This window comes from Suillus paluster, assembly GCF_016628075.1.
Source record: "Suillus paluster strain FC165 chromosome Unknown EDB91scaffold_14, whole genome shotgun sequence".
Classification (NCBI taxonomy): Eukaryota; Fungi; Basidiomycota; class Agaricomycetes; order Boletales; family Suillaceae; genus Suillus; species Suillus paluster.
Window position 1 is genome coordinate 258,416 of NW_024537574.1, and position 16,892 is coordinate 275,307.

The 16,892-nt window shown below is 45.7% G+C and overlaps 6 protein-coding genes across 6 annotated transcripts; 4 read left to right on the plus strand and 2 right to left on the minus strand.

Annotated features, from left to right (window-relative positions):
• Window positions 1-273: 273 nt before the first annotated feature.
• On the plus strand, window positions 274-3,783 carry EDB91DRAFT_1080328 (uncharacterized protein; the record flags this gene model as incomplete). The annotated part of the gene is made up of 11 exons (XM_041315213.1): window positions 274-429; window positions 494-572; window positions 714-767; window positions 816-990; window positions 1,040-1,241; window positions 1,296-1,359; window positions 1,484-2,017; window positions 2,078-2,155; window positions 2,192-2,669; window positions 2,718-3,064; window positions 3,167-3,783. 11 exons carry the CDS (start codon window positions 274-276, stop codon window positions 3,781-3,783), a joined length of 2,784 nt encoding a protein of 927 aa, XP_041179364.1.
• A 406-nt stretch (window positions 3,784-4,189) lies between these two features.
• Window positions 4,190-5,140, plus strand: EDB91DRAFT_1080329 (uncharacterized protein; the record flags this gene model as incomplete). The annotated part of the gene is made up of 5 exons (XM_041315214.1): window positions 4,190-4,371; window positions 4,517-4,605; window positions 4,686-4,717; window positions 4,764-4,883; window positions 4,979-5,140. The coding sequence occupies 5 exons, from the start codon at window positions 4,190-4,192 to the stop codon at window positions 5,138-5,140; spliced, it is 585 nt and encodes a 194-aa protein (XP_041179365.1).
• A 651-nt stretch (window positions 5,141-5,791) lies between these two features.
• Window positions 5,792-7,152, plus strand: EDB91DRAFT_1246280 (uncharacterized protein; the record flags this gene model as incomplete). The annotated part of the gene is made up of 4 exons (XM_041322639.1): window positions 5,792-5,926; window positions 5,990-6,179; window positions 6,233-6,307; window positions 6,572-7,152. 4 exons carry the CDS (start codon window positions 5,792-5,794, stop codon window positions 7,150-7,152), a joined length of 981 nt encoding a protein of 326 aa, XP_041179366.1.
• Window positions 7,153-11,324: 4,172 nt separating this feature from the next.
• On the plus strand, window positions 11,325-11,980 carry EDB91DRAFT_1080332 (uncharacterized protein; the record flags this gene model as incomplete). The annotated part of the gene is made up of 5 exons (XM_041315215.1): window positions 11,325-11,374; window positions 11,490-11,745; window positions 11,794-11,827; window positions 11,850-11,897; window positions 11,952-11,980. 5 exons carry the CDS (start codon window positions 11,325-11,327, stop codon window positions 11,978-11,980), a joined length of 417 nt encoding a protein of 138 aa, XP_041179367.1.
• Window positions 11,981-12,319: 339 nt separating this feature from the next.
• EDB91DRAFT_1080333 (uncharacterized protein) lies at window positions 12,320-13,315 on the minus strand (the record flags this gene model as incomplete). The annotated part of the gene is made up of 2 exons (XM_041315216.1): window positions 12,320-12,972; window positions 13,078-13,315. The coding sequence occupies 2 exons, from the start codon at window positions 13,313-13,315 to the stop codon at window positions 12,320-12,322; spliced, it is 891 nt and encodes a 296-aa protein (XP_041179368.1).
• Window positions 13,316-14,197: 882 nt separating this feature from the next.
• On the minus strand, window positions 14,198-16,449 carry EDB91DRAFT_1335324 (uncharacterized protein; the record flags this gene model as incomplete). The annotated part of the gene is made up of 10 exons (XM_041325489.1): window positions 14,198-14,251; window positions 14,282-14,301; window positions 14,356-14,512; window positions 14,584-14,676; window positions 15,006-15,017; window positions 15,293-15,365; window positions 15,536-15,762; window positions 15,856-16,228; window positions 16,281-16,335; window positions 16,397-16,449. 10 exons carry the CDS (start codon window positions 16,447-16,449, stop codon window positions 14,229-14,231), a joined length of 1,086 nt encoding a protein of 361 aa, XP_041179369.1. The 3' UTR covers window positions 14,198-14,228.
• Window positions 16,450-16,892: the final 443 nt, after the last annotated feature.

Sequence of the window (16,892 nt, forward strand, 5' to 3'; positions counted from 1 at the left end):
TAGGGAAATGTTCCAGGGCATTCAGAACATGTTTAGGAGCATACATGAAGAGATTACCATCTTTATTTGACCCCCTGAAGCACCCTACATCAATAGGTACAGTATATGCATGGAAAAATACAAAATAGGTTCGCATTTTTTGTTTCTAGCTATATGAACCACCTCAACCTCACATAATCATACCTTATTTAGAATGCCAAAGTCCCAGGGGTACACCATTCTAATTAGAATGGATTACTTGAGTCCCCTACACTGCCAATAAATAGCTCGATAATGGTGGATATCTACAACTTCGAGAAATACTTCCAAGTCCCTTGGCAATGTCTGCCACCCCCAACAAGTAACCAGCACAAACATACCAAACTAGGCGAGACTGCGCCTCACCCTAACCACACATCGTTGGCAACATCCGAAACCTTTGTGCTCACTGTCCTCAACATTGAGCTCAAGTATCTTGCTTATTTCTTCACCAAATTTTCCCACAATGATCTAGATCATCTTTTATGTCAAACACACTGCATTGGCTCTACCTACTGCGCCGCTAAATGGCCCACAGTTACTTAAACCTGGAGGTAAGTACATTATGTTCTCTGCCTCTCTTTCCCTCACTCCCATGGCTCCTACCAGAACTAAAGGCCTATCTCAGAAAGTTTGGATTGTTACAGTGGGTGATAGGACTAAGGTAGCATAACAGCAAACTCTCTCACAAGCAGCTGTCAGTAAGGCAGCTGCTACTGCCCAAACTCGTTATCAACTGGAAATTGCAGGTGTGTCTCTCAATATTTTATCTACTGCTACATACTGATAGAACCTAGGCCTCTCAAATGAGACTATCAATGCGTTCAACGACATGCGTGGGGAACCAGCTGAACATGGTGATGATGACACAGCATGGGTGGACTACGGAGACACAGAGATTGAGCCACTTCCTGAGAATATGAACCACAACGAGACAATTACACATGCCATCCGCGACTTTGTTGATCACCTGTAAGTTCGTTCTTTTTTTCACGCTTAACATCATTCTAAACATTCTCAGATGGGGTTATCACAAGCACCATGATGGCTGTACATGGCAACATCAGCTTCAATCTATCAATGCCAACTGGGCACCATTGATTCCAACACTCGTGAACACCTATCTTACGTGGAATTCATTACAATTTGGCATTTCTCTTCAACCACAGTGCCCCACTGCCCCAGAGTTGTCCTTCACTATCCACATTGTTGACATATTCACGGTGGACACATGCGCTACGATTCCTTGAGGCGAGGATACCATATCTCCTGTTGAGGCCCTTGTATCTGAAGGCTTCCTGGGTAACGCACCACACAACTCTTTGATTGCAATATCACTATGTACGCTCGAACACTACCACCTCCTCCGTTTGCGAAAGCCATCATTTAGTATTTAGGCCTTCACTAACGTCATATGTTCATGCTTATAAAATCTAGATGCCTTATCATCGCACTTATTGCACAGTGCTTGCAGACACCTTTGACCTATATCTCACTATTCTTCATGAAATTGAACGAAGGGTTCAAACAGTGCTTAACCATGATACTCCCAACTGGCAGGTACTCAATGCATGCCCTCCATGCTCCTATGAACTTGATGATGAGCCACCACTCAAATACTCATGTATGTATGTCATGGATGGTGGCAACTCTGCCAAGCACATGGTGACTATCGGTGACCGACAGTGTGGTGACACACATATTTATGCCGAGAGTGATTACCTACTCTCCTGTGTCTTCGTTGATCACTTTGCAAATGAAGTTCAGTCTCGCTCCACACTTGATGGCCCTGACGATCATCCCATCATTCCAAAAGCTGAAGAAGATGACTCTGTAGTCTCAAGTGCACAAGTTATAGCTGAAGACTGCAGCAGAAACTGGAAAGCAGCTGCTGATGATGACAAGAAGAAGATGTGGGCTATCTTTGATGAGACGAGTATCTTTATTGCTGCCTGCAGACACGGGAGCATGTTATGGTATGCCAATATAATTAAAAGTGGTGAGTTGTACATATTTTCTTTTTTTATCATCATTACCTCACTTATTTTCTACTGTAGAGTGAAGTACCCTCTAGCAATAGTTGCCAAAATACTGGATGTCATTGGGGAGCACACCCTTGGTGCCTATGACATTGGATGTGGGTTTGCATCTACAGTTCGTGCATCTTCCCTAGGTCCTGCTTTCATGGAAAAGCAGTCACACTTGTGCATTGACGCATTTCATGGCTATGCACACAATTACATTTGCCAAACTCAACATCACCCACTTGGCATCGAAGGCGCTGGTCTGGAAGACTTCGGTGTTGCTGAGAGTATTTTTAGTGCATCCAATGCTCTAGCGTCTGTAATTCGCTATGCCAGCCCTTACCATCGCCATGTGTTCTTAGATCTATTCTTCAAGCAGTGGGATGAAGACAAATACTCAAACCTCGGCACAATGTTACTTAACAATTACTGGCAAGCACAACAAGTGATCTCGACAGAGACTATCATGTTGAGGGAAGCTATGTCTTCTCTAGGCATACAAGAAGAGGACCTCATGAACTGGCGGTCAGAAGAGATCCAGTACTTCCAAACACTTGGGAAGGAACCTGAGTGGGATGTGCATGCCATTGTCTATGTAGAGCTACTTCAACAGATGCAAGAGCTTGAGTAAGTGCTTTGTGAGCATGATGTTCATGTAATTGATGAGTTTTGCAGGTCTCAAGCATCCGTGAGCTTTGCTCGCTTTGTTTCTTCTGCACTGGACAACTACCAATTTTCTGCCCCCTCACAGACCAACTTCTATTCTGTTAATCTCTCCCAGACACCGAAATTGGAGATGCAGCGACACTACGCTACTGAACGACTCGCTTCGATTCAACACAATGTCATTTCTATGGAACCGAAGCTCAGTATCGCAAATTGGTGGTCCCCTTTATCTGCAGAGTATCAAGAAACTCTTACATACATGACACTATGCAAGTATCATAAAGCACTGGATAATATTCAGCATCTTGTTGTGCAGCGGTTGTTCAAGTTGCAGAGACTGAATGTCTCTCGAACAGGTAAGTCTATCACTGAACTTTCAGTTGACAACTCACTGACATATTTTACAGTGTATAAGATGCGGACTCATATTGCAAAGTCACTTCAAACTTGATGCCGAGCGATTCAGAATGCTGTCAAGAAATACAACGAGGCTGCATCTGAGCTACGGCCACCATGGCCACCACTTGAGTGGAGCAAGGTCTCACACTTCAGCTTTCTCGACGAGTTCAACCTCCTTCATGAAACTTGCCAAGACATCTGCAACAAGCCATGGACAAAGCCAGCAGTTCGTGAGACCATGCGGCAGCATCTCCACATTCAACGTGCGAAGAAAGAGATTGTCTACTGCAACATTGAAGTGCGCCACCTGCAAACAGCAATTGTTGTCGAGAATGAGGAATTCACATGTGTCCTTGCAGCACTTGACGCTGCTAACTCACTGATTTTTGTAGCTGTGAAAGAACACTCAATTTGCCGCCATCGTATTAATAGCCAATTGTTATCATGCATTAATCAGACCCATTCTCTTCCTGGATTCAGCAGAGACAAGTCCTGTGGTGTTAGGAAAGGGACAAGCAGTGACCGAGCACCATCAACTGTAGCACCAGCCCAGGGTGACTCGGAGCAGCCTCAGAGTGATGACTCGGAAGAGGATGCATTTGATGAGGATGATGGTGTGGAGAGGGACATTGGGATACTTGTAGAATACCTGTCTGATCTAGCACTGCATCCTTGATACTATTTGTATATTACATGTGTCGCAAATTCTCAATTGTGTTGTGTTCAAACGCAATTTCATGCACATGAAGCTATTGGTCAGCCAAACAGTGGATTGCAAATCAATCAGCCAATAATCAATAATCACCACTGACACCCAAACCTCATCACCTCAAACACAATTGCTCGACCATTCTGACCATTCAACATTCAACATTCAACTATCAATAGTTCAGATATTCAGCATCTATGGAATCTCATTGGGCCATCATTGGTGGGAGGAACCCGGGAGTTTATAAAAAAAGGTGTATATATGTATTGTACACGGTCTTACTTCTTGCTGATAATTGGTTCTTCATAGACCTTTCATTCCTTGCGGTTTCTGGAGCGAGCCTTTCCCTATAGCCCTCAAATGCGACTCATATATGCAGGCCTCGAGGGTTCAGTCAAGTCTACAGGGAATCATGAAGAATATCTCAGATAAAACCACACACATCAATGCTGCTCTCACTTTCTACCACGATCCTATTGTAGCTGGGCTATTCAGTGGATCCAAAAAGTTCTACATAGTTGTAATCGGTCACGAGTCTGGCATTTTCTTGTCTTGGTAAAGTTTTGTTCGCTGCATACATCCAATGCAAGTCTTACTGATCTACAGGGAGGATTGTCACCGTGCCATCACAGGATTCTCTTCTCCCTGCTTCAAAAAGCTTTCAAGTCTAGCTGCCACTTTGGAATTTCTTATCATGAAGGCACATCATTTGGGTAATGCTACCGATATCTCAAGTCCACGCGCTTCTACCTTACAAAGTCTCTCGCTTCAAAGTCTCTCTTGACAATGGTATGTATCTTTTCACCCTCACCCTTTGTTCTTCCTTACCCAATTCTCTACTCAGCTTCATTGAGAGATGGATCTACTAGAATTCCATCAAACCCTACATCTCAAGGTACTGGTAAGTCTCTGTATTCTAGATAAGTTGAGATTTATATGTGCTGCAGATGCGCGCAATACGTCTAACATTCATCTTCCACTGTCACCCACCCAAAATCCCACACGTGCTTGAAGAATACCTGCCAATGCCTCAATATCTACACCAACGGCTATTTACCAGCACATACGTGAGATTGATGGCATCTGTGGTGCTCTTGATCAACCACAATTTGACGACACACCACTCCCATCTTTTGGTCTTATTACTGATTGGTATCTTCAGGCTCATGGGTATACTTTGAAGGCTTTACTTCATATTGCTCATGCCCATGATATGAGTTCTTCATGTCAAGAGTTTGTGATGGCCATTGCTGCCAAGGGAATGCCTATGGCTGAAGCTGTCTTCCTTTGGGGACTCATCGCAGCTGATGGTGTTGATGAATGATGATGTATCACTTTCGCATCTTCGCATCTTCGCATCAACTTGTCATATCAGCTTACCACTTACCACTTACTGCTTTTCGCTTTACATGCTCACTGCCACTTGTCAAAACCATGTGAATGGATTTTTGTTTCAATGTTACATGTACGATTCGTTGCTCACACAACCGTCATGGCTCCACACAAGAAGGCAGGTAATGTCATTGCTCGCTATGCATTGACAATGTGCAAGATGTCGACCACCAAAAATTGAACAGTGTGGCAACACCGCCAGTGCATGAAGCAAACTGCGGCCCAGAAGGCCTTATTAAAGGCTGGATGCAAGAAGAATCGTGACAAGTATGCAGAGGCTCTTACTGCTGCTAGGGATGTTGTAAAGGAGCAAGCCACTCTACTCCATGAAAAATTTGGTCGACACTCCATCAACTATTATTTTGAGGAAATTATGCAGTGTTCGCGGTTAATGGGTCAACGCAAGGTTACAAAGTGGAATGCTTTTATAAAAAAGGAAGTTGAGCGTCATAACTCAGGTACTGGCATTATTTCTTTCTGCTATCTCCCTTGAACTCACAATAGAATTTCAGTGTTACCAGCTGGCGAAAGACGGCACAAAGCCTGCAAGCTCATGCCACAAATTTGTGTGTGATGGCAAGAGATGGATGAAGACCAGCGTACTGCTGAAACAGAAGATGTCATTGAGTCCATCAAGGAACATCATGAGATGAAGGAATTATCTTCCCATAATGTGATGTTAAGCGCATTGGCGGATGCTAACAAGACCCTCGAGAAGGTGGACTGTGAGGCGAGATTCATTTCATTTCTACTCAACCACGATACTGATTATTCTTTCTAGCTTACGACTTTGCATAGCCGTACCAGCATTGAGTTCATTTTACTTGCTGTACAAGGAGACACTAAACACTGGAACCAGCCTCATATTTTCAACACCACTTGTGCAGCAGAGTTTTTTGATTCCTGCTTGAAGACTTCACTAGGAACGCTTGCTTTCCGCTTCGAAGGATATTGTGTTGCAGGTGTGCAAGGTATGACACCTCCTCATTATATACTATTGCACCTTCTAACTTGGACTGTGTAGGCCTTGCGAAAACACATGTAGAAGAGGTCCTTGACTTGAAGAAGAACTTGAGTGAAATGATCTTGCAAAAGCTTTGTGAGTGGATTGTCTCTCTCCAGTCTTCCTATCAGCCCTCAATGTTGTTTTTCTCTCGTGCTAGAGACAGCAGCATCACCCAAGCAGGTCCAGTGTATGTATTACACAAACTTCAACACAAATTTAACTGCGAAGTATGGTGTGGTCCTCAAAAACTGGCCACTGTCAAAATTCTGCTGTCCAGGGGACATCAATTCATGCAACGAGCTCCATGTCTTGTTCCATGCTCGGGAGACTAATTCACTCAATTCCGTCAGCTTTCAGATGCTGAGTTTGGAGATTGGGAGACTAGCAGGCTTGATGCCGCTATGGCTCAGATGTCTGACAATACTAATATAGATCCCTCGACAAACAATGTGGCACTGCTTCCTGGTTCGCAATCATCCGACTTAGCTACAGAGGCCAATGGCTCATCTACACTCACGCCTATCCCAGTTGATCAGCCCCCTCCACCAGCACCACAACACAGGAAACGGCTGGCAGCAGAGCTCACTGGTGTCTTCTCTGCCTCAGCAGAGGGAGTCGTGGTTCAGAAGAAAGCCCACAAAGAGTGCTCCGATAAGGGCAAGAAGCGCAGTCCAAGGAAAGGCACCAGGGCGGCTACTCCTGCAGCAGCTTCCGCATCTCCCCCCGACTCCGCTGTCTCTGCAGAGTCTGTTGACTCTGCTCCAGGTACTGTCTCTGGGCAAACTCCTCCTCAACCACAGTACCTTTCCTTCATCTCCTGCCTTCAGGTAGCCTGGTGGTGTGTGCATGTATATTTCCTCCTTGACATCGGCATAAAGGTAGGTGCTCTTAATGTCCACTTGGTGGATTTCCCAGTCGCGTTGAGCTGCCATCCCTAGTACTGTCCTGATCGTCGTCATGTTAGAGGTAGGGGCAAATGTATCGAAATAATCGATGCCATGCTTCTGACGCTGTCCATTTGCGACAAGGTGGGCTTGTAGCTTGAGTTTCTCTCCGCTTGGCCCACATTTGGTGGCTAGAACAAAGTGGCATGGAATTATATTAGCACGTGACAGTGCATTTACCACCTCCCAAGTCCCAAGCTTCTCTAATTGGCTGATTTCATAATCAACCGCCTCTTGCCACTCAACACCATCCAGTCCATTCAAGGCTTGCTGCAATGTTGGCTCGGGCTCAGCGGCTGCTAACACAATATGGTGAGTGGTCTCTGGTTCATCAGCTAAGTCTGATACTTGGGGGTCAAAGAGTGCCTCAGCTGCAAGGGATGCCGTCTGTCCCTTGTTAAGGCCTGCATAATAGCCTGGGGGTGGTCGGACTCTGGTCGATCGCAGTGCGGGTGGAGTTTTGGGTCATTGAGTTGGTCTGGTTGGAGTCTGTGGAGGGACATGGCCTGGACGTGTGGTACATTTTCGTTGTTAGTGTGTACATCAGCACTAATGGACTCCCCGTTGTTCAGGACATCATCTCCTACCACGACCTCCATGGGTGGGAACGTCACGTTCCTCTCAACCAAAACCCTCCTCTTCAATGGCCAATATATCCAATAGCCCTTGCTCTTCCCATCAACCCCTACGAAGATCGCATCCTCGGCTCGAGCCTCAAGCTTGCCTGCATGGTCTACGTGCATGAAGACCATGGATCCAAATTCATGGGCCTGCGCAAGGGAAGGTGGGTGGCTGTGGATGAGGTCGTAAGGCATGTGTCTGGGGATTGTGCGCGATGGTAAGCGGTTCTTCAGCCATGTCGCATAGTTGACGGCCTTGCCCCACAGGAACTTAGGGAGATCCTGGGCAATCAGCATCGCCCGGGCGTGTTTGACCAACATTCAGTTGAGGCGCTCTGCCATGCTGTTCTGTTGGGGCGAATTGTGGACAGTCACTTGTCTCTCAATACCCTCATCCTGTAGGTACTGGTCGAACTCTCGACTCAAGTACTCCCCACCGTGGTCTGACCTAAGGGTCTTGATGCGACTCCCATCCTTCTGGCGCAAGAGCCACGACGTGTAAGCCTTGAAGGCCTCTAGTGCCTCGGACTTCTGCCTGAGGAACTTGACCTCAGTTTGACGTGTGAAGTCATCAGTAAACATCATATAATAGAGGCTTCCGCCCAGGCTCTCGGTCTGAGCTGGTCCCCACAAATCTGTGTGTATGACCTCGCTGTACCTCTTGGCGCAATTCACTGACTCCTTCAGGAAAGGTTTTCATGTAGCTTTTGCCTTGGTGCAGGTGTTGCAGAACTCTGGCTTGGAGGTGGAGTCTAGCTTGACACCTCCTACCAGGCCTTTCCTCACCGCCTCCTGGACCATTTCTTGCAAGACATGTCCGAGTATGCGATGAAGTTTGCAGACAGCAAGCTTTGGCTTGGCTATATTAGCGTGCTCCCTCTGATGACTGAGGACGGCATATAGTCCTTCAACTTGGGGTATCTCAGCGATGACCTTTCTCTTCAGGCCACTCGATAGGATCTTGCACATCTTGCCCTCAAAGTGTACCACCAGGCCCGCCACAGTGATGCAGTTGGTAGAAATAAGGGTGAAAGCCATCTTGGGCGCATATAGTGCACTCTTCAATGTGACAGAGGTGCGTTTGCTGCCCAAGGGTAAGTCAACTTTAACATCTCCTCATCCTATCGCACTGACTGCTGACCCATCTGCAGTATGAACATCCTGTGGGGCTATAGAGACAAAGTTAACAAATTTGGAACGGTTGGGACAGAAATGGGAGGTAGCGCCTGAGTCCATTATGGCCCCCCTGCGCTTGAGTGGGATGTGCAAGTCTTTTGCAATGGTTGCCAGGTCTGAAGTCACAAAAGTGTACTCATCGTGTGACTTGTCCTGCATTGCGGCGTTGGTGGCTTGATTTGGTGAGCGATTTTCCCTCTTCTGAGTTTGCTTTGGCCCCTGACCTTCCTTCCTGCCTCCAGGCCTCCAGCAGTTGCTTTTGTAGTGTCCCTTTCGATCACAATTGAAACAGGTCATGTCCGCATTCGGCTGGCTTCCGGATGTAGACCCACAGGTCTTATTCTGGCCTGCCTTGGCAGTAAGTGTGGTGTTTCCGCCCTTCTTGGTCATGCATCAATCAGTGAGTTGGCAATGTTCATACTCTTCTGTGATGATGCTGATAAGTTCATTAGGGGTGAGCGGACTCTTAGTGATCTTTGCGGTTGCACTAATGGATGATAAGAGAGGGCGATATGATTCGGGGAGTGACCCTAGGATGATGGCATGAAAGTCGCGCTTGTCAAGCGCTGTACCCATGCCTGCAAGGAATTTGTGGACCCTTAGCAGTTCCGCGAAGTGGGCCTTAACGTCTCCTCTGTCGTCGCACCTCAGCTCTTGCAATCAGTGCCACAGATCTATCTGAATGAGCTCTGTCTTGCCCTCGTGGATCTGGAAAATCTCTGCCCAGACCTCAGATGTGCCCTCTAGCTTTTGGATGCGCAGCAGAAGCTGATCCACGATTGTGCTAAAAACTTGCTGCTTGACGAGTGAGTTCTTTTGATAATAGTTATCTAGCTTCTTATCGAGTTTGTCGAAGTCTGCTTGTGTAGGCATGGTGCCATCAGACTTCATTAATGTGCCCATCTTAAGGTCAACTTTGAAGGGGCTCGGTTTGAGTGCCCGACCGTCGGTATACCGCATCAAACCTCGTGCACCAATTGCCGTTAACATCCTTTCCTTGTAGGTGATCCAGTTTGAGCTGTCCCTGGCAAGCTTCAGGATGTTAAACAGGCTAGAGCTGGTGCTGGGGAGTGTGGTATCCATGGTCGAGACAGGGCTCATAACCTAAAGCGAGTTTATGCAAGTGGGGACGAACAAGGAGCTGGTAAGAATATATACTACGGGTATGTTAGCTCGTTATAAGTAAAGGGAAATAATAATAATGACTTACATCTCAGTCTCGAGATACTCGACTGAGATGTTCTAACGCGGTACTCGATACTTTATAGTGGTGATGTTCCGGCCCGGCCTAGGCTCGGCCTGGAGGGGCTTAGGCTTGCCAGAATTCAAGCCTGAGCCGTGAGCCCAAGCCGGCCCAAAGCCAGGGCTTGGGCCCAAGCAAGCCACAGCCCGCACGCTGAATTTTCTGCGATGGCAATGTGAACAAGTGGATACAAGCAAGTACATACATACATAGACATATAAAATGTACCTATATGTCATGAACAATGCAGGCACGCTAAAAACATGCAGACAAATGCAGAGGTAGAGTGCAGACGAATGTAGATACTTGTCAGCAATGTACATACATAGATAAGTGAAACAAGACGCACCTAGATTGCATGAACAAGCGGAAATAAATGCAAATGAGTCTCGGGTGAACAAAAAGACAATCACCAGGCGCAAATGTGCGCAGGACAGCAGAGACAAGTACAAACAAGTAGTATAGACAAGCAGCGACAGTTGCAGACAAATGCAAATGCCACTCGTAGTATGAACAGGTGGTATATTGTTGTCGCAGACATTTCCGACAGCGGAGTGAGTTATATTGAGCTCATGAAGCACTGGACATAGCACTGGTAGCTCACTGCGGCTGTTTTGTAGCAACACACAAGATATAAGGCTTCAAAAGAGGATAAATTGCTGGATATATTGGACAATGCAGGTTTTTTGACTGTGATGTGAGTAATGTCAACCAACCAAAGCACAAGACATGGTGACTCACTGTGACATATGGACCGTCAAAGCTGATAAGAGATGCAAGTCAGAAGCTTGGAAAAAGACAAAAATGGAGTCGGGAAATGTACCTCCGGCAGGTTTCTACGGCAGTGCCACTGAACATGCCAAAGCCATGGCTTAGGCTGCTGGCTCAGGCTTTTCAAAACCCAAGCCCAGGCCCAAACCTTCCTCAGGCCATGACTTAGGCTTGGGCTGGGCCCAGCCTATTTGTGCCCGGCTTGGGCTGGCCCAGGGCTTGAAGCCAGGCTGTGCACATCACTACTTTATAGTAGTTAGCATAGCAATACAAATAAATGGTAGCATAGGTAATATATTAGTATGTCTCGGCTGACGTCACCTCATCGTGTGTCACATAGACTGGTTGTGCTCACAATGTCTCACTCTGACATCTCATTTCCTCTTCCTGGTCTGTGCCTCAAAATGTCAGTACTCAACAGTCATAGACTCTTTTCATCATATCACCTGCTTCATCAACTCCCTCCCCCCCAACAACCCTTCCTCCAACACTTACAACAAGTCAGATTGGTGTGATTACAGATTTAAATTGCTCGATGACGATCCTTGCATCATCGCAATTGACAACTGTGGTACTCTCGACAAAATCCTTGCCCTTGCCATTTATGGCTCCAGAGGCCACTATGATGGACATGTAGAGTCCAGGTATTACAAAGTCATGCATAGAGATGACATCTTTTACACTACATCATTCACATTTTTGCTGGCGGGGGACTGCATACTTATGTTAACTTCCACCCTTGGCACCACTTGGAAAAGGTACCAAAGGCCTTCCAGGGTAGGTTTCATTGTAGGTAGTAACCTGCCTGAAAGCCCACCTCCACAGGGAGGCCTCCCCTTAGATCCTGTTCAGGACCATGGTGTGTTTCATAGAACCTCCAGCGAGGAGGAGTGAGGAGGAGCAAGGGGTTCATTTCATCGGTGATCCAGGTACATATCTTGATTCTGTCGTTGAGTTTTTGTTGCTTCTTGAGGTTGTTACAGGCTTCTCCTCACAGCTCGTGTTCACATAACACATTCACTAGAAGATAATGACATGGACTATGTCAGCAAACAGTGTCAAAAGTCTGTCATGTACCATGTGAGTTTGACAACAGTAGTCCTGATGCAGTCAGTGGGATTAAAGCCAGATAGTGAAGGCATCAAGGGTAATGAGAACGAGGAGGAATAGTGTGGCATCAACTTGCCTGAAACCTCCTTGAGGTGGTAAACAAGGTCATGTGATTCAGACGTCGCGTCGCGTCAAGACTCCCAAGTGCCTCTCAGTGAACGCTCGTATAATGTTCACAACTAACAAAAAACATATCCTGACATTCCTAACACACCGAAAAGTGCTGCGTGAGGTGAGATCACTACACAACTACATTACTTTCTTGCAACCCCAAAAGTTCATCAACTTCCACTTCATCCTCAACGGTGGCTTCTTTGTCCTCGATAATGATATCCTCAACCGTTCCATCATCTTCGGTGGCCATAGCATGTGGGCTAAGGCAGGTGATCTGTGGGACAAGATCACTAGAGTTGTTGGTACTCAGGACTGGTGAGCATTCACTGGAGTCATTGGTACCCAGGACTGGTGAGTGTTCCCTTGTTCCATTCAACCTCCAGGAGGGTGGGGGGAGTGTTACCTCTATGAAAACATGGGGTCTCCGCTGATGAGATGATGCAGGATGAGAGTTTGATGGTGAGGTGTCATCCGGACTAGCCAAGCCAAGCCTATTGATCCATCCATTGGCAAACTTGTGCCTCCCATGAATGATCAGAGGATCTCCTACAGGTGTTTCTCCGATCATGACGGGAACACACAACACCATAAGATCTTTGTGGGCATCCAGCGTGGTGACAGATTTGACAGTGAGTGTGTCCTTCTTGAGGGTATCTGCGAGGACCAAGTGTTCACGAAGAGAGAGGTCATGTATGCCCTTGCTCCTTGCCACTGTGGCACATCTCTCACTGGGCATGAGGATATTTTCTGGGTAGTATTGGAGGATACAGCCGCGACAGGCTAGAATAGTGGGTAGCATCTTCCAGGGGAAGTTTCATCCTCACCCTTCAAGTGTCCCTGTACCAATTTTAGTACTTCTACGCATGATCTGACCATCGCACTTACCAAGAAGTGCTGTCAAGCCTCCAATGATGCAAGGTATACCATCTAGAAGCCTCCATCCATCGGGAACACAGACTCGTCGCATCTCTAACCATCTGTCCAATACCTCCTGTACTGGCAGCCTGTGCTGCGATGTGATGCGTTCAAGAATGTCATCGAGTTTGGCAAAATCCATCAACACAACGGATACTTGTGTGGTTAGAGAGGGAGGAGTCCATTGATTGCAGAAGAACCTGAACATCAATGAGGTGGCGAGAAAAAGAACGCATTCATCGATAATCAATGAAAAAATCATGTGGTAAGTACCCAAAAGGTTTCTATTGGTACCAATAAGTGACTTTTCCCTCGTGAACCTCTGAAGCATTTTCGTTCAACTGGACACTTCTGATTTATCAGAATAGGAAAATACAAATGTACATATGTAAACTATTATCGAAGGCAGTCATGCACTATCAATCAAAGCAAGCATGAGTGAGATATGAACATACGGAAACATTGAGTGCACACAATCAAAAGTAAAGATGACGCCAAGAATGTGCATATATACCCGCACTAAGATTTTCAGCAAGAAGCAAAACAAAAAGGATGCATGGGATGAATTATGCCAAGAATTAGATGCTGCTGATGTACCGACAATCAATATTGTGGAGGCCCACTCATGTAGCCGTTTTCAGAAGGAGCTGGAGATGACGAGTAAGGTAAGTTAAGAGCATTGTCAGCATAGATGGGGTAACAAGACTCTTGATGATAGGCAGTATCTTGGGGGTACATAGGCCGAGTATCATTGCGATAGCTCCTTGAGTCCTGGTAAAAGGTTTCCGAGGCTCCAGATGGTCCACTGCCTTTACGGTACACTCCACATCAGGAAAATGTGGTAAGGCTATATAGCCACCCATAGCGCTATAGACTGCTATACAGACTCCATAGCCCTATAGCTCGTATAGCCAAGTGCCCAATTGTGCAGGCTTACTACACCAGTGTATAGTGCTATATAGCTCTATTAAAGTTGCTATAGCTGGGTGGAACATACCACAACTATTGTAGCTATTATAGCTCAAAACACAAAGCAAAAATTTCTCTTAATAGCTGTTTGTTGCCATGATAGTGTTCTCAAAATTAAAAAAAAGCGAAAATTCCAAATTATATTTCAACTACTACAATACATGTAAACTAATAACTACAAAACAGGCAAAAATGCGAAAATTACAGGAGGAAGAGGCAAGAGAACTAGAAGGAAGAATCAGAGAGGAAAGATGAATACAAAAAAAAAGAAAGACTTACCAAATAGTGAAAATTGCGAAAATTCTTGAGGGAAGAGGAGGGAAGGGAGCTAGAAGGAGAGGATCAGACAGGAGGAAGTGAGAGTCAGAGAAAAGACTTGCCAAATGGTCAAAAATGCGAAAATAGTTGGGGGGAGGAGGAGCAGGAGGGAAGAGAGCTAGAAGGAGAGGGTTAGAAAAAAGATTAGTCAAATAGTCAAAAATGCGAAAATTATGGAGGGAGACTTACCAGAGTTCAAAGCACCAGCACCAGTACCACCACCAACAACATCAACACCAAGAGAAGGATAGAGAAGCAAGAAGAAGAGAAGAGAGGCAAAAACTCGAAAATTGTAAGAAAAATATGGAAGATAATCTAATGGGGGGGCAGTGGGGGGGGAAGGAAAGAATGGGAAAAGACTTGTTGGTTGACCGCATTTTTGCTTACATAAGCAGTGCCAAACAAAGCCACAACACAAGACTTGGTGAATTTTCGAGTTTTTGGTTAATAGGACTAGGATTATGACAGTAAGAAAAAGACAATGAAATTGACTGTTAGCATTAGGATTTTGAATACACATAAGGTGAATTTTCGCATTTTTGCTTACATAAATAAGGTGTACCTTAACACTTTTGAACCCTTCAATTCCAAGTATTTTCCTTATAACTCACTAAGATCTTGACCTATTGAAGTCATTAGACTATGGATAGACTTCCCTTGACAAGGACTACAACTTTGATTTAATCGAAAAAAGTTCCCATGGTCAAGTTGCTTTCTTGAACCCTTCAATTTCGAGTATTTTCCTTATAACTCACTAGGATCTTAACCTATTGAAGTCATAAGACTATGGATAGACTTCCCTAGACAAGGACTACAACTTTGGTTTTCATCGAAAAAAGTTCCCACGGTCTACTGGGGTCTATAGTTGTTGAAATGTTTTACTTCTAAATACACTTACCAAACTTTATGGTAATATATAGACTTTCATGATGTCTATACTGGTCTATAGTGCTGTGATAGCTTGCCATAGACTGTATAGAGCTGTGGTGTGCTATCGGGGCTATATAGAGGATGGTCCTCTATATAGAGATATAGTTTTTCCTGATGCAGCTCTGCCTTCATGAGCTTCAGCACGAGCAGTATAAGGTGCGGGAGGATGTGTGTACATCATGTCTTGGTGATATTGGGGCTGGTTGCTGACACATTGATAGTCGATCTGCTTGCGATGCTGATCAGGCTGGTTCCCATGTTGATAATAGTCTATCTGCTCAATGCGGTGCTGATCAGCCTGAGGATAATGATGATTTTGCGAGACTTGGAACTGAGACACAGCATGAACATGCGACATTGCGTCCATGGAGCCACTTGATGATGGTGGTAACGGAAGAGCACATTCTTGGATGCCATGTGGGGGATGGGCTTGGAAAGCTGGATTCAGCTGATCTCACTCCAGAGGTTGTTGATGCTGAGGTGATGGAGAGGGGGGTGTAGGCAAATGCATGTGTGAGTAGTTAGCATCACCATCAGGTGCATCTGCAGCTGGTCTCAATTGTGGCTGCATGGCAGGGTCAGCCTGAGACCCTCTGTTGGCGCCAGAGCCTCCATTGGTGCCAGAGCCTCCGTTGGTGCCAGGACCTCCATTGGTGCCAGAGCCCCCATTGGTGTCAGAACCTCCATTGATGCCAGGGCCTCCATTGGCGCCAGAACCTCCATTAACACCAGTACCTCCGTTGACACCCTCTCTAGCAGTGCTAACGCCCCTGCTGGACCCTTTCTCCCTCATCCCCCGAGCCAGCTCATTGGTGGCATTTATTCCACGCATACCCTCAATGTATACAGCAGCATGATGGGCAGCTTGCTCAGAACCCAGAACAATCTTATTCAGCTTGGGGTGCTCTAAATAATTATCAGCTGAGTCCAGCACATAAATCATTATTTGGACCCACCACGTTAAATTGGTGCTTCCAAAGGCTGCTCTGGGCCATCACGAAGGCATAGAGGCTTGTGTTCTGAACAGGAAATTGATCAGTATGACAGGATTATATATGAAAGCCTTGCTTACCAGGCATTTTCTCCTGCTCTGAGCCTGATTCCACAGTGACTAGTGTTGCCCATCAGGAAAAACTGTTTTGCTATATAGCTCTATATAGCTTTATATAGTCACAATAGGTACCCAGGGCAACCATAGGATCTACAGATAAGTGCCTATTATTGAGTGCAATATAGCTCTCTAAAGCTGCTATAGCTGGACAAAATATACCAAAACCCCATAGTTGACATAGCATCCACAGTCTCCATACCTTCTAGAGGTGCTATGCTTAGAATTGCTTAGAACAGTTGTAATAAATGCCACAGTTCCCTTAATATTTTGCTTATCCATGGAGTGTCAAAAGCTATAAGAGATGTAATAGATGCAACAGTTCCCTTAATGTTTTATTTATCCATGGGGCGTCAAAAGCAATAATAGATCATTGCAATGTACTATATTGAAAATGGTATATAAGCTAAGAGGGTCATGTGCTAACATCATCATCAACTCTCCCTTCACCACTCCCTTC